The sequence below is a fragment of the Dromiciops gliroides genome, chromosome 4 (assembly GCF_019393635.1).
Source record: "Dromiciops gliroides isolate mDroGli1 chromosome 4, mDroGli1.pri, whole genome shotgun sequence".
Lineage (NCBI taxonomy): Eukaryota > Metazoa > Chordata > Mammalia > Microbiotheria > Microbiotheriidae > Dromiciops > Dromiciops gliroides.
In genome coordinates, this window is record NC_057864.1 from 208,503,247 (window position 1) to 208,519,646 (window position 16,400).

The 16,400-nt window shown below is 36.0% G+C and overlaps 2 protein-coding genes across 5 annotated transcripts in view; one reads left to right on the forward strand and one right to left on the reverse strand.

The window, feature by feature from the left end:
* The window catches only part of ARSG (arylsulfatase G), a 186,086-nt gene that overhangs the window by 152,058 nt on the left and 17,628 nt on the right, over positions 1 to 16,400 (reverse strand). The window contains exon 3 of one of the 4 annotated variants that reach the window (XM_043963164.1): positions 5,936 to 6,006. The exons of the other annotated variants lie outside the window; for them this stretch is intronic. The gene's annotated coding sequence lies outside the window, so the exon portion shown is untranslated. The remainder of the gene's footprint in view (positions 1 to 5,935; positions 6,007 to 16,400) is intronic. 4 annotated transcript variants of the gene reach the window in all.
* The window catches only part of SLC16A6 (solute carrier family 16 member 6), a 49,057-nt gene that overhangs the window by 22,991 nt on the left and 9,666 nt on the right, over positions 1 to 16,400 (forward strand). The window contains exons 3-4 of the mRNA XM_043963170.1: positions 14,429 to 14,572; positions 15,101 to 15,229. Of these exons, the coding sequence (XP_043819105.1) occupies positions 14,429 to 14,572; positions 15,101 to 15,229 (273 nt within the window). The remainder of the gene's footprint in view (positions 1 to 14,428; positions 14,573 to 15,100; positions 15,230 to 16,400) is intronic.

The window sequence follows — 16,400 nt, forward strand, 5'->3', positions numbered from 1 at the left end:
CACAGGTAGTAAGTGTGAGGCAGGATTCTAATTCAGGTCTTCTTGAAACCAATTACAGCATTCCATCTACTATGCAACTATGTTTCAAAGATAGAAAGAAAATATTTTCTGCATTGGTTATGAACTGGAAAAAAGTGAATGTCCATCAGCTGGGGCATGCCTGAACAAATTGTGGTACATAAATGTAATCAAATATTACTTACTCTAAGAAAAAATGAATATGAATAATTCAGAGAAAGATGGGAAGATATTTATGAACAGAACCAGGAATATAATACAAATAGTAACTAAAATATAAATGCAAAGAATAAAACAAAACTAAATACTGTATAATTATAATGACCAAGGTTAGTCCTACAGAAGAGTTGAGAAAAAGCAATCTCCCTTCTTTCATAGAAGAGATGGGAGATGGCATGGGTAGGAAAATCATGTAAGTTGAAATGTATTGGTTTGTCTTGCTGAAAAAGCTTTTGTTGTTGTTGTTGAAATATTGTGGGGGTTTTTGGTCTTTTTTATTATTTTTATAAGGCATGGCTTGTTAGGTAGAGAAAGGGAGAAGGATATAATTTAAAATAAAGATGTATGGGGGCGGCTAGGTGGCGCAGTGGATAAAGCACCGGCCCTGGATTCAGGAGTACCTGAGTTCAAATCCGGCCTCAGACACTTGACACTTACTAGCTGTGTGACCCTGGGCAAGTCACTTAACCCCCATTGCCCCACAAAAAAAAAAAAAAAACAACAAAAAAAAAAACAAAGATGTATGGGGGAAGCTAAGTGGTACAGTAGATAAAGCACTGGCCCTGGACTCAGGAGGACCTGAGTTCAAATCTGGCCTCAGACACTTGACACTAGCTGTGTGACCCTGGGCAAGTCAACCCCAATTGCCTCACAAAAAATTAAATAAATGAACAAACAAATAAAGATGTATAAAAACAAAAGGTATAAATAAAAATAAGATTTTAAATTGCTATTATGAATATTTTTTGCATATATAAAACCTTCCTGTCTTTGACCTCCTTGGGATATATACCCAGAAGTGAGATCTCTGGGTCAAAGGAAATGGAAATCTTATTAACATTTTTTGCATAATTCCAAATTGTTTTCCCAAATGGTTGGACAAATTCACAGCTCTACCAGCTCTACCTGTCTCCCTGAAACATTTCAAACATACATACATATATAATATATATACACATATACATACATACATATGTGTGTGTGTGTATATATACATATGTAACTATCTCTGTATCTATATATCTGAGGTAGATTATGGTATAATGAACCTCAGATATTTTGTACATTTTTGTAGTTACTTTGAAATACGTTTTCTCTATTATTCCTTCCTGGTTTTTGTTGTTGCCATATAGAATTACTTTCCCCTGAAACTATTACTAGATTCTATTAATGTCTTTTTTATTTTCTGGGTTTGTTTTGGGGTTTTGGGGGGGTTTTTTGCAGGGCAGTGAGGGTTAAGTGACTTGCCCAGGGTCACACAGCTAGTAAGTGTCAAGTGTCTGAGGCCAAATTTGAACTCGGGTCCTCCTGAATCCAGGGCTGGTGCTTTATTTGTTGTACCACCTAGCTGCCCTCCTGAGGTTTTCTTAAAAAAAAATTCCTGTCTTCTGTGAGCAGGGAGAATTTTGACTTTTCCTTTCCAATGAGTATGCTTTTAATTTTTTTCTCTATTCTTATTGCTATTACTAACATTTTTAGAACTGTGTCAGACAGTAGTATGAAAAATGAAGACACTCTTGCTTTACTCCTCCAATTATTGGGATAACAGTATCTATTGATAAAATCATGGCATTTAGCTTGTTTTACAGTTTTAAGGACTATATTGTTTCTCTAATTTTAAATCATGTTTTCATTTCTATTTTCTAGCATTAAAATACTGGATTTTGAATATACTGAGATGTTTCTTTAAATGTTTGGCTTTGTCAGTAAATAACTATGTATAGAATATTCTAAATAATTTTTGTTGCTGTGAATTCATCTTATTTTGGGGGGGTAATTTTGTTTTCCTTTCTCTTTAGCTATCTAACAGATAAGCTAACAGTTGATCAGTTTTGTGAGTTTCTGACAAAACTTTTACCATGTTTACTGGTTCTTCATCTTCCATTTTGTCTTTTCCCTCTAATTCTCAAGATTTTTCTTTTTGTGCTTATTTTGGTTTGTTAATCTTTTGATACTATAATTTTTATGACATCAGTTCTTTAAGCCTCTATTTTTCTATTTTGTTAATGTATATTTTCAGGGATATAATTTTCCTCTGAGGAAAGCTTGATTTGCATCCCCAAAATGTCAGCTTGTTGTATCATCATTATTTTTCTTTCAAATAGGTGTTCATTGTTTCTATGATTTGTTCTTTAACTGACCCATTCAGGATAGCAATATTAACTCTCCATTTAAGAATTTATTTTTTCCTTATTCTTTGTTAATAATGATTTTATTACATTATGTCAGGAAAGTATGTGCTTAATATTACTCCCTCTTAAGATTTACTTATAATTTTTGTGCCCCAGCAAGCGATCGGTTTTTCTAATAGTACCATATAGTGAGAAGTGCATATTATTAAATATCCCCATTCAGAAGACATCATGTCTTTCAATTTAACTTTGTTCAGTTCTATATTTTCCCTTGTTTATCTTTGTATTAAATTTGTCCAACTCTGAGAGAAAATAATAAAAATCTCCTACAATTATTACATTATGATCTATTATCTTTGATTAACTTTTTCTTTGTGAACTTAGATGCTATGCCATTTTGGTGGATATATGTGTAATACTGATATTGCTTCATTGTCTATGGAACCATTAAGCAAGCGGTAGTTTCCCTACTTACCTCTCTTGACATTCTGAATTTTAATTTTTGGTGTCTGAAAGCAGAGATGCAAATTTTTTTTTGGAATCACCTGGTATATGTGGGAAGAAAGAGAGAGACAACATATTGTTCAGCCTCTTATTTTCATTCTCTATGTGTCTATTTTTAGATGTGGGTTGGTTTTTTTTTTTGTATTCAGATCATTGGGTTTTGTTTTCTTTGGATAGTATTGTCTGTATTCAACAGTTCTGGGAACTCTTCCTGTATTATTTCCTGTAGTATGATATTCAGGTTTTTTAATTTCTCATATTCTTTTTTTGGGGGGGGCGGGGCAATAAGGGTTAAGTGACTTGCCCAGGGTCACACAGCTAGTAAGTGTCAAGTGTTTGAGGCCGGATTTGAACTCAGGTACTCCTGAATCCAGGGCCGGTGCTTCATCTACTGCTCCACCTAGCTGCCCCTAAAATTTCTCATATTCTTCAAGGAGACCTATGATTCTTAAGTTATTTATTTATATCCTGAATTCAAGATCAATCAGTTTGGCATATATAGAATTTATGCTTTTTCAAAACTATTATCTTTTACTTCTTTTCTGAAAAGTTTTCTTCCATTTCTGTATTTCTGAATTTAAAATCTATCATTTTATTTTTCAACAACTCCACTTCTTTGGAAAGATTCTGTATCTGATGTTCAAAATTCTTTATCCTATTATTTGTCATCTTTAATTCTGCATTGAGAACCAATTATGCCTTAATTTCCACACTAGTATCTTTTTTTTTTTCACACTAGTATCTTTTAAAAGTCTTATTTTTCTTTTGAATCATTCTGGAGTTTCTTGCTATTGTTCCATACATAACCTGTGGACAATCGTCAGAATTCTCTTTTTCACTGGGGATTTTGGGTTCATTTTGCTTCATCATGTATAATATTTATTCAATGCGATATGACCTTTCTTGGACTTTTATGCATTTTTTCCTTCTGTTTTTTATGAGTTCGCCTGGTGTTTTATCTGCTTAGCAGCTGGGGTGACTTGTATTCAGTCTTTCTCTCTTAAACTTTTTGTTTTTCATTCATTTCCTTTCATTTTTAGTAGCTTATCTCTTGTTCCCATTCTTACTCTTCAATTTCCATTCCACTAATACACTGTTGCCCAAGGTAGCCCATTTAGCCTCTGTGCATCGAGGGGTATGTAGGGACCCAGTTGGCTTTCTGTACAGAATAAAAACTAAGGAGAAATACAGACCCCAGCTAGGTTTCTGGTTGTCTTTATCTTAGATATAGAAACTCCTTAGGACTCTTCCTTTAACTAGCTCTACTTTGTCTTTCCTCCTCTTCCCCACCATTTATTTGTACTTCTTTTCCTTTGAGTATCCCAGAATCAGAGTCTTGCGCTTATTAATAATAGGGTGGGGAAAGAGGGTTCAGACTAAGTTACTGCTGTAAGGATTACTCTTTTGAAGTTGTGGGGTTGAAATAGCTTGTGTAAATGAACTTTCTACCATCTTGCTGACCATTGACAATCCCAAACGATTCTTGCTTTGTCTGCCAAGAATTCCACTACATATGAACTATACATCATGTTAGAGACCTTGTTCTGTTGCTATCTCATGGAATCTTATTAAATAGAAATGCCTCACAGGGTTCACTTAGTGGACTGTTCTCCACAGTGAAGCATTGTCATTGTGTGGTTTTAAAATCAGAGACTATGACTGCGAATCTTAGATCTACCACTTATTACCTCTGTGACCTTGGGTAAATCACTCAACCTCAGTTTCCTAATCTGTAAAATGAAGATGAATTAAATAATCTTTAAAGTCCCTTCTAGCTCTAAGTCCTATGAGCCTGCTTGGGTTTTAGACCTATGCAACCTCTAAGGGCATAAGTTCTACATATTTCTTACCTACCCACTGAATAAAAATATTATATTAGTCCAAACATTGATTTAGAAGATACAGAACCAACTAGTTTTGTGATTTCTAGGGGGCAAGTTATATCATCTCTTTGAGGCCTCAATTTTCTCATCTGAAAAAGATTTTTTTTAGGTAACTGATGTAAGGCCATATCCAACTATAATTGAAATTGCAATGAAAATAATATTTCTAAGTTGTGAAAGGTTAATTTTCTCAGAAAGCTAATTAATATGTGCTGTACTCAGGTTTCAGAATAAAAAGCCTTGAATTTAATCTCTTCTATCACTAAGGACAACAGTGTTGTCAAAAAGAAGCTTGTTATTTTTTTTAACACCAGCAGAAAGCTAATGTCTTTTCCAACTATCATATTGCCTCTAGATGAAGATGGCACTTTGCATACAAGTCATATTAGATATTGGTTTAAACTTTACTAAATTCTGCTTATGAAGTCAACTTTGACTTCTCTTTACCCTGGTACCAAGTACTTTTCTGAGATACTTTGATGTACTGTCTACTATCCTTTTGCCCCAATTAGTTGTAGTCTTAATAAGCTGTTAATATCAACCTAAGTGAAACATAATTAGGAAAGTAAGTGCTGAGGAGGGGGGAAAAAGCATAGTATTGTATAAAACCAAATGAATTTTGGTTTATTATCTTTTTTTTTTTTTTAGTGAGGCAATTGGGGTTAAGTGACTTGCCCAGGGTCACACAGCTAGTAAAGTGTTAAGTGTCTGAGGCCGGATTTGAACTCAGGTACTCCTGACTCCAGGGTCGGTGCTTTATTCACTGTGCCACCTAGCTGCCCCAATCTATTATCTTTTTTTAAGAATCTATTATCTTTTAATATTGTTACTTATAGCTCTCATCTATTGGTGAAGATAAATGGAAAATTATTTACTTTGGTCACATAAATCATCTATTTTCAAGGATTCAAACAACAAAAAGGCTTGAGGGAGAAATAGCTGGAATTTGACTCTAGATGTTGATTTCTTTTTGAAATATTAATTTAAACATACATTGTGGAAGGAACCCAAAATGACAAAATTCAAAACACCTGAACGAAACCAGATTACTCACAGAAAATCTTGAGTACAAGGAAGCTTTTCTCATGTTCTGAGTCAACTGACTCAGTTTTGGCTGGATTTTCACGGTCTCTACTACTTGATAAAAAAAAAAAAATGCAAGGTTTATCAAGTACCTACTATGTTAAGGATGCTTCATTCGAGGATAATGAGGACAATTCCTGATGTCCAGGATCCAAAAAAGTCAGAACCTAAAATATTAACATAGTTTAGAATGATAGACTGAACTGAATAAAATTCTTCGTTGAGAGCTCTGTCTTTTTGACCTAATTGCCCTCCTAATATTTCTTCTAACAGTTTTATTTCTCTTTTAAATTATTCTGGAATTCCTTGGGGTCATTCTGTGATTTTAAGATTATTCATTGAATTTGCTTTTTGATCAAGGAACTTTGGTTCACTCTCCTTTCTGGCCTCTCCAAGTTTTTCCTCATTCTTGCTTTTGTCTTTTTGTTGGTTTATATGTTTGTATCTCCATTTTTATTTAAGCTTTCTTTTCTTGGGCTTTTATTCTTTCAGCCTCTCTTTTGCATTCTCAGGCACTTGTCTTTGATTTCCCACCACACTCTTTTACCCCCTCCCCTTCCATTGCCACCCAGAACCCCCATCTTAGTTGTCTTGGGTCTGCTCCAGTTGTGAGGTTTGGCCACACAGAAAAGCTCCTGCCCAGAGTAAACTCTTGGTAAGAGCTATGTATCACTGAGTTTCCGAAGCCTCTTTCCCCTCTATACCATGACTGCTATCCAGATTTTCTTCCCTTCTTCATCCAGGTATTTTACCTTTCCTTTAAGTAACTTGAAAGAATCAATGTCTGCTGCCTTTTGTGGGGTAAGGAAGGATTAGAATTGTCACTGTTGGGAGGGACTAGGCAGGGACCCTGACAGACAAGCACAAGTTTGTGTAAGATTGCTTGTACTCATTGCCTCATGTTCTTGGAGATCCAAGTAGGTTGGAAGGGGGTCATGGAATAGAAGTGTCAAATACTTAAGTTCTCTTATGTTATTTCATAAGTTTTTAAACTATCCATTATGGTGTTTCTATCTTGTAGATCCAATTTTAGTTATTCTGTATCTGCCATATAGGGGAAGGTGAATGTTGAAATTTGCTGAAAACAACTGCATCATTTTGTTGGTCATGTCATCTATTTTCTTTTTTAAAAAAGAAACACAATAGAGGCGAATATAAAGTTCTATACTTCAGTTTACCAGGAAAGAGTTTCTATAATAAAAATCTTAGGCTTGTAGTGGACTAGCTCAATGTGAGTTGGTAGGGTGTTAAGTAAAATGATGCTATCTTAGACCACCTTAGGAGAGGTAATGTGTCCATAATGAGGTCAGATCACACCAACATAGCATTTAGGTTTGGAAACCAGATTTTGGATACTGAAAAGTTAAAGAGCATTATGAAGAAGGTGGCTAAAAAAAAAAGTGAGAGGACTAACTAGTAAAGATGCCAAAACCAGGATTGAGTGAAAAAACTAAGGAATGTTTCTCAGAGAAGAGAGAACTTAGGCCATTATAGAAGTTTTTAGATTTCTAGAAGGCTATCATGAAGAGGGATTAGATTTGTTTTACCTAGTCCCAGACAGCAGAACTGGAAGCATTGGATAAGAGAGGCAGAAAAGAAAAAGACTTAATGGAAGGAAGAACTTCCTAACAATCAGAGTGATCCAGAAGTGGAATGAGCTGTTCCTTGGTAGAAGGTTCCCCCTTCACTGGAGGTCTTCAAGCAGAGGATGGAAGGCTACTTGTGGGAAATCATGGGATTTTCAGAGTTGGGACCTCAGTGGCCAGTTAGTCCAACCTATACTTGAAAAAGACTTTCTGGGGCAGCTAGGTGGTGCACCAGTCCTGGATTCAGGAGGACCAGAGTTCAAATCTGGACTCAGATACTTGACACTTACTAGCTGTGTGACCCTGGGCAAGTCACTTAGCCCTCATTGCCCCACTCCCACCTGCCAAAAAAAAAAAAAAAGAAAGAAAAAGACTTTCCCTTGCTCACCAGCAGCATTCTCAACAAGTAGACAGTTCTTTTTCTGGATATTTTCTGGCTCAGTATCTTTTGTAAAATGTGGTAACCAGAATTAGACATGATACTCCAGATGGGTTCTTAGGATAGAGTACTATGGGGATTGTACCTCCTTAATTTTTAGATACTGTGTATCTCTTAATGCAACCTGAAGTCATGCCAGATCACACTGTGACTGACTGAACTTTCAGTCCAGTAAAGCACCAACACCTTTAACTTATGAAGTTGTTTTTTTTAACCCAGTGTAAGACATTTCCTTTATTACTGCTGTATTTCATCTTACTAGATTCAGCCTAATGTTCTAACCCATCTTTGGGGGTTTTCAGTGTTATCTAATACAATGGTGTCAAACTTAAATAGAACATAGGGACCACTAAATCATACAGAAGAATCTCTACAAGCTGCATATCGACTTAGAAAACCACATACTAACATTATCTATGTTTTGTTGTATTTTTATTTATTTGTATTAAATACTTCTCAATTACATTTTAGTCTGGTTCAGCTGCACTCAGGAGTGTTGTGGGCTACATTAACCACTTGTTTGAGACCTCTGATCTAATAGTTTAACTGTAGCGCTCAATTTTGTCTTAACTGCAAATCTGTTAAGCAGGCTATGTTTTTTATCTCCATTACTGATAAAAATGTTAAACAGCACAAGGCCATGCACAGATCCCTGGAATATTCCACTGGAAACTTTTTTCATGTAGACAACAAGCTATTATTAGTTACTTTCTTGGTGTGGCCAAACAGTTCTTAATATACCTAATTGCACTATTTTTGAGCCCATATCTTTCCATCTTTTCCATAAGGAAGTATTAAATAATGAATATTGATTTATATACCTACTGTATACTAGGCAATGTGAATACAAAGACAAAAATATAAATAAAAAAATATAAATATAAATTTTAAAAATGCCTGGCATTGTGAATACAAAGACAAAAATAAAATATTCCTTGCTCTGAAGGAGTTTAAAATATATCCAGGGAATATGTATTTTTAAATACTAAATTTATACAAAGTAATTTTGTCTTTTTGGTAAGGGGAGGAACACAGTAGAAACTGGAGGAATCAAAAAAGATCTCATATAGGAGATGGTGCAAGGAATACAGATAATGGGGTACAGCCCATGCAAAAATTCCAATATATGCGATGAAATGTTTACTTAAGGAATAATGAAGAAGACATTTTGGTGAGACCATATTGTCTATGAAAGGGATTAGTAATGTTCAGTAATTCTGGAATGGTAGGCTGGAACCATATTTTGAAGGATTTTAAATGCCAAACAGAGGAGTATTTTTATTTGATTCTAGAGACAAGGGGAAGCAAGCCACTGAAGCTTTTTGAACAAAAGGAATGTTATGACCCTTACTTTTTAGGAATATCATTTTGGCAGTTGTGTGGAAGATGGATTGAAGAGAAATGAGATTTGAGGCAAGGAGACCAATTAGGAGCCTATTGCAACAGCCCATGTGAAAGATAAAGGCCTGAACTAAGAATGTTTAATTGGCAGTGTCCAATAGATAAATTAGTGACATGGAGAGTGAATCTCAGGAGAGAGAGGAAGGCTAGATATTCAGGTCTAAGAGACATCTACATAAAGATGATAATTAAACTCATGGGAGCTAATGAGGTCACAAAGAGATTGTAGAGAAGGAAGAAAAGGAGGCCCAGGAAAGAACCTTGAAATACAGTCACAGTTTGCAAGTAGGTTATGGATGATCTAGCAAAGGAGTATGAAGAGTAATCAAACAAGTGGGAGGAGAACCAAGAGAAATGAGTGTCACAAAATCCCAAATAGAATGTCTTATGGATAGAATGATCAACAAGGTCAAATGTTGCAGAGGTTCAAAGGATGAGGACTAAGTCAATAAGTACCTACTATGTGCTAGGTACTCTGCTAAGTACTGTGGATACAAAGAAATGCAAAAAACAAAACACAGTCACTGCTCTCAAAGAGCTCATAATCTAATTGGGGAGACAGTATACAAACAACTACATACAACAAAATACAGACATAGATTGGGGTTAATCTTAGAGGGATGGCACTAAGATTACAGAGGACTGGGAAAGGCTTCTTTCAGAAAATAGAATTTAATCTGGGACTTGAAGGAAACCAGAAAGAGGAGATGATGAGGGAGAGGGGGACAGCGATGGAAAATGCCCAGAGTGGGAAGATGGAGTATCTTGTTTGAGGGACAAGAAGGAAGCCAGTGTCACTGGATTGCAGAATTCTTTGGAGTTAATAAGGTGTAAAAAGACTAGAAAAAATGAAGCAACCAGGTTATAAAGGGCTTTACAAGCTGAGCAAGATTTCACATTTGATTCTGGAAGAAGAGGGCCACAGGAGTTTCTTGAATAGGGAGGGAGTGTGTTGACATGGTCACATGGTCCTATATTTTAGGAAAATAATTTGGCAGCTGAGTGGAGAATGGACTGGCTTGGAGACACTTGAGGCAGGGAAACCAACTAGCAGGCTGTTACATTTGTACAAGTGAGAGGTGCTACCCTATATCAGGGTGGTGGCATTGTCATAGAGGAAAAAGAGATATATAGGAGACAAGTTACAAAACTACAGGACTTGACAATTGGCTGGATATGTGAAGTGAGGGAAAGTAGAGAGGCAAGGATGACACCTAGGTTGTGAGTCTGGATGACTAGGTACTGTTAAGGTATAGGAAGGTGGAGGGTTTTGAGGAAAAGATAAATTTTAGACATGTTAGGTCTAAGATATCTATGGGACATCCAGTTCAAGATGTCCAGTAGACAGTTGGAGATATGATGGAAGTCAGGAGAGTGATTCAGGCTAAGAAAAAGCCATTGGTGTTGACAAATAAGAGATCATTGGTCACTTTGGGTAGAGCAGTGTCAACTGAATGGTGGGGCTAGAAGCCAGAGAGTACAGATGTTAGAAGTGAGAAAAACAGAAATGGAAATGAGGAATACAGACTATGATTTGACTATGAAAGGGAGGAAAAATCATATCCCTAAAGTCTTAGTACAATTTTAAGTTTTAATAACTTAAGTATAAATGCTACAAACTTTTTAAAAATTTTAAAAGGTTAATTATTTAAAATTTTAAAATATTGATATTTCTATTAAAATTCAACATAACTGCTGTCTTGTGCTACATCTTACTCTAGTTGTTTTTATTAACTTTGTAAAAACTTTCATCTGCTGCTGCTCACTCTGGGCTGAAAAGATTGCATTTTTGTTCTAACCTTAAGATCATCCAAAGAATGAAGTTTTATTGTCTATGTGACAGACATGATGTTATCTCACAAGAAAAAGTTGAATGGAGATAGATTAGGTTACTAAGGTGGCCAAGCCAAAGGATGTCCTCTTCCAGGTCTTCCAGTCTAAAAAAGTGTCAACTAGAAAATTGAATTAAAAATTTATTATTGATCAAGGGCCTGATCTGGTTTCCCTGTGTATGGATAAGGTGTAGTGAAGAAATACATCATGGATGTTGAGCTGTCTTAACTGGTATGCCAAGATGTTTTAGGGAACATCAACATGGATGCCAAGTCCCCTAATATAATAGCATGGGTTGGGTTGGAGAGAAAGATTTGTGAGATGGATACTAAACACCTTGAGAATGGAAGGAGAATGACACTGAAGCTGGTAGATTATTGCTTCAAGGATTTGAATAGGGTGATACAGCCAGATAGAGTAAAATGGACATATATCTGGAGATTTTGCTGAGTGATAGTGAAAAAGAGGAAGAGTTCTACAATGAAGAGGAATTTGTTAACAGTATAATGGGAAAGCTTGAGAGACTATCAAGTGGTTTGTTAAGATCTAGGCAAACTATGTCTCCAACATTTTGCCCCCCAATATACCAGTTTTCATTATGGGGTTGCTTTCTTAAAATCAAAATGTTAGACTTCATGTTTTCCCCTAGTAATTGTTTTTTCCTATTTAATTCAGTCCGGTGTGTTCTACCCCATAAGAAGCTTTTAAAATACTCTTTGTGATCTTGTGTGTTAGCTATCAAAAGGAAGTAAGATTTGGTTGGCATGACCTGTTCTTGACAAAACTATGCTTACTCTTTGTTATAACTTCCTTCTTTAGAGATTTACTAACCATCCTTTTAAAAACATAGAATTGTGCCAGGAATAAGACAAGCTAGCGTCTATTTTTTGCAGAATCTATTCTTTTCCCTTTTTAGAAAGTTGGCACATATACCCTTCTCTGGTCCTGTGATACCTTTCCCATTCTCCAAGTTCTTTCAAAAATCACTGTCACTGACTCAACAGACATATTTACCAGTTCTTTTTGTACCGGAATTCATCAGGGGTAGCTAAGTGCTGTCTTACTATTGACTTAATTTTCTTGGGTATGCCCTGTTGGCCATTTTTGTTCTACCTTTTCCATCCCAAAGATTTTTCTTATTGGCAGAAAATGCAAACATAAAGTAAGAGATAAACAGTTCTGCCTTCCCTCTGTATTTAGATGTTGTCATTGTCCCATCTATCCTAAACATATTATCTCTTTTGTTACCCTTAGCCTTCCCTGCTAGTCTCAGCTCATTCTGAGATTTCTCACTCATGACACTATTCTTACAGGCTTTTGTATTCATCCTCCTTTACCTGCCTTTGCTTCTATCTTCTGTATATGTCTTTTAAAAATCTAAAATTGATGTTTTTCTTTGTTATAAGGGACAATTGTATTGGAGTCTGGAAAGGTGAGTGCTAAAACATTTTCAATCAAACTTTTAAAAAACAAGTAAAAGGAAATACAGGTAAAAGCATTCTGAAAAGCAAGATGCTACTACTAACAAGAAAAATTAGTTGGTTGAGTGCCTTTGGTGGATAAGGTGTAGTGAAGCACTTTGGTCTTTTTTTTTTTTAGCCAATTCTTTTTTGTTTGTTTGTTTGTTTGGGTTTTTTGGTGAGGCGATTGGGGTTAAGTGACTTGCCCTGGGTCACACAGCTAGTAAGTGTCAAGTGTCTGAGGCCAGATTTGAACTCAGGTCCTCCTGAGTCCAGGGCCAGTGTTCTATTCACTGCGCCACCTAGCTGCCCCTCAATTCTCCTTTTTCTTCCACATGAGAATTACATCTCATTTTATATCTCTAGAATTTAATTCCTGTGTCTTTCCCATCCTTCCTGGGCTTACTTCCTCTGTAGAATCTCTTGTATCCTACAATCCTTTCCCCAAACCCTTTGAAATAATTTCCACCAGGAGAAAAAAAATACTAAACCTCAAGAAGTTTAAATTTGATCACGGTAGCCAACATCCACATTTATAAATACAAAATCTATAAAAAATAATTTGGGAGATGGGAGAAGAGACACTAGCATGTTAGGCCATTACCAAATTTCCTCTCCCTTATCACAAATTCTAAAATATATTGATCAGTTCTTGTTCTCATCCTCATCCCCTATCTTTTCCACTCCAGTAGCTAGTTCTTCCTTGAATGAGAACAACATTTAGAATAGAATTCCCCCTTGTTTGATCCCTTTACCTTTTAGAACATCAAATTACCATTTAGATAAGTCAGGAAATGACTAGCTGTTCTGCTTTTGGCTGAGAGTTTTCTTACGTGTCTAAATAACTGAAGTCCCCAATAACTACTATTTCTGTAGAAGGCATTCTCACTTAAGCATGTACCGCATTATATCAGGAGTTCTTTATCTCTTGTGTAACTGGACCTCTTTGGCTGTCTAGTAGAGCCAATAGACCCCTTCTCAGAATAATGTTTTTAAATGTATAAAATAAAACACATGAAATTACAAAGGAACGCATTATATTGAAATACAGTTATCAAAAACTTTTTTTTTAAAGTTCTTGGAACCCAGGTTAAGAACCCTTGGTCTAAATGGTCTCTGAAGTCCCTTCCAATTTTCATTTTCTTTCTTTGTAATCTGATGGTAAGAACCAAGGCTAATCATCAATGAAATCCCTCCCCCAAACTAAGTATATATTTTGAGGGATTTTTGTACCAGTTGCACCAAACAGTGATTAACATTTGAAAGCAAAAGTACTAGGGAGAGGGATAAAGCAGAATAACAAAAGGCAGAATAGATCAGTTTTTAAAAAGGCAAGAGAAAGGAAAGAATATTAGAAAGTTAGGAAAGCAGGGCAGCTAGGTGGTCCAGTGGATAGAGTACCAGCCCTGGATTCAGGAGGACCTGAGTTCAAATCTGGCCTCTGACACTTGACACTAGCTGTGTGACCCTGGGCAAGTCACTTAACCCTCATTGCCCCCCCCCCCACACACACACACCAAAAAAAACTAGGAAAGCAAAATCACTAGAATATTGGCAGGGTCCATAACCCCAGATAACAATCTATTCATGCATCAAAACCTAGTAAGTTTCAGAAAAAAAAAAGTGTTAGGAAAATTCTTCCCTCCTCAAATTTAGATATAAAATCCAGCACATTTACTGTATCTGGTTTTCTTTTCATCCACTTGATATCTACAAATAACAAAACTACCCCCTGAGCTTTCTTAATTGAACATTTCATAGAACTCATCTGACTTTTTATATACTACCTTACATTTAAGACTTAAGACAACTTAAATCAGCATTCAAACCTATAAGACTTAAATGGTAACTTTATATTCTTTCAATGTAGCTCCTCTGGCCACAATATTGACCAATCGTTTTGGCCATCGTCCGGTGGTGATGGTAGGAGGATTACTTGCCAGTTCGGGGATAATCCTGGCTTCCTTTTCGAAAACTGTTGTTCATATGTACCTCACTATTGGAGTAATCTGTGGTAAGTGCTGCCTTGGGTTGAAATGTTCCAGCTAATTAAGTTTCTATGGGGTGGGAGGAGAGAGGAGAGTTTACTCAAAGATCATTCTAAAATAGATAAATGGGTGACATTTTTTTTTACTTTTGAAATGAAATTCTAGTTATGACTCGTATATATTAAACATTCTACCTGATTTTTAAAAACTTTTCAGAGGACCCTCTTCCTAAAGCTGATTAAAATTAATCCTTTTGAAAAACTCGTTTGTTTTCCCTAAGCACAGTTGAACAATTGCTTTGGGAAGAAAAAATACTTGGATCCGTGGGCAATAAAGAGGATACCATATACATCATCTACTCATGCCTACTACATTCAATAATACCTTCATAAGATGCCATTCTTTATGATGTCCTCGTCCAGGATGAATTACTTGGTTAGAAAAGCTGATGATCTTATTTTCTTATTGAAAAAGAGAGAGCTTTAAAAAGCACTTTAATATCAGTTTGTTCTTTCTTCTTGGTTATTATGGTACTTTCTGACATCTGTTCATAGGTCTGGGATTCTCCTTTAGCTTTCTCCCTACCGTCACCATTCTGTCACTATACTTTGAAAAAAGACGTTCCCTGGTGACTGCAGTCGCTTCTACAGGAGAATGTTTCGCAATGTTTGCTAGTGCACCAAGTAAGTAAGCCAAAATATTTTACAACTGAAAATAACAAAATTCCTTCTCTGTCCTTGCCCACCTTTTAGGGTGGCACAGTGGATAGAGTGCTAGACCTAGAGTCAGGAAGATGTTCAAATTTTACTTCAGACACTTACTAGCTGTGTGACCTTGGACAAGTCATTTAACCACTCAGCCTCAATTTCCTCAGTTGTAAAATGAGGATAATAATAGAATCTATCTCCCAAGATTGTTTAGAGGCTGAAATGAGATAATATTTATAAAGCACTTAGCACAATGCATGGCAGGTAGTGAGTGCATAATAAATGTTACTTTCTCCCCCCACCCCCAATCCCTTTGTCTCTCCACACTAAAATTCCCTGGCTACTACTCCTTTATGTTTTATGTGGCTGCCTCACTTCCTCAACTGTAATTGGGAGTAATTATATAACCTACCTACCAGGGTTGTGAGAATCAAATGAGATATTTGTAAAGCACTTAGCACAGTACCTTGCACATAATAGATGCTTATAAATGTTTGGTTCCTCTCCTTTCCTTCATTCCTCTTGCTACAACACAGTATATGTTCTCATTCTCATCTCTCTCTTTCTCTCCCTCCCTTTCCTCAATCCCCCCTCTTATTCTCTTAAACCCTTGTTTGGGATACCTTCCCTGGACAGTAGTCATTTTCTATTCAGGGAAAGCAAATTATTTCAATTCCATCCCAAGCTAATATCCAGGTAAAATACTGGGTAGGAAATATAAATTATTTTGGATTCTATACCAGTTTTCTCTGCATTGACTCAAATAATCTAGAGCTGCCTGTGCATGAAGACTATAAAATGAGATCTGCTAAGAGTTCACTTAAGAAATACAGAATTAATTCTTGGCCTTGTCATTGTCTTGATGCAGGACCTTTCTCTTCCCTACCACCATTAAAAAAAAAAATCTGTAGAATTAGCTTAATACATGTTTCATATGAGTCTAAAAGACTTTGAAGTACCCAATGATAAAAGATGCCCTAATCCTTTATATATATATATATACACACACACACACATACACACACAAATAAAGGGGGAAGGAGGCACGGACAAAGCAACATATAATAAAAAAAAACAGTAAGATAGCATAATTTGTTAGGTTCTTGGATCAAAGGATTTAGGACTGGAAGGAATCTTAGAAGTCATC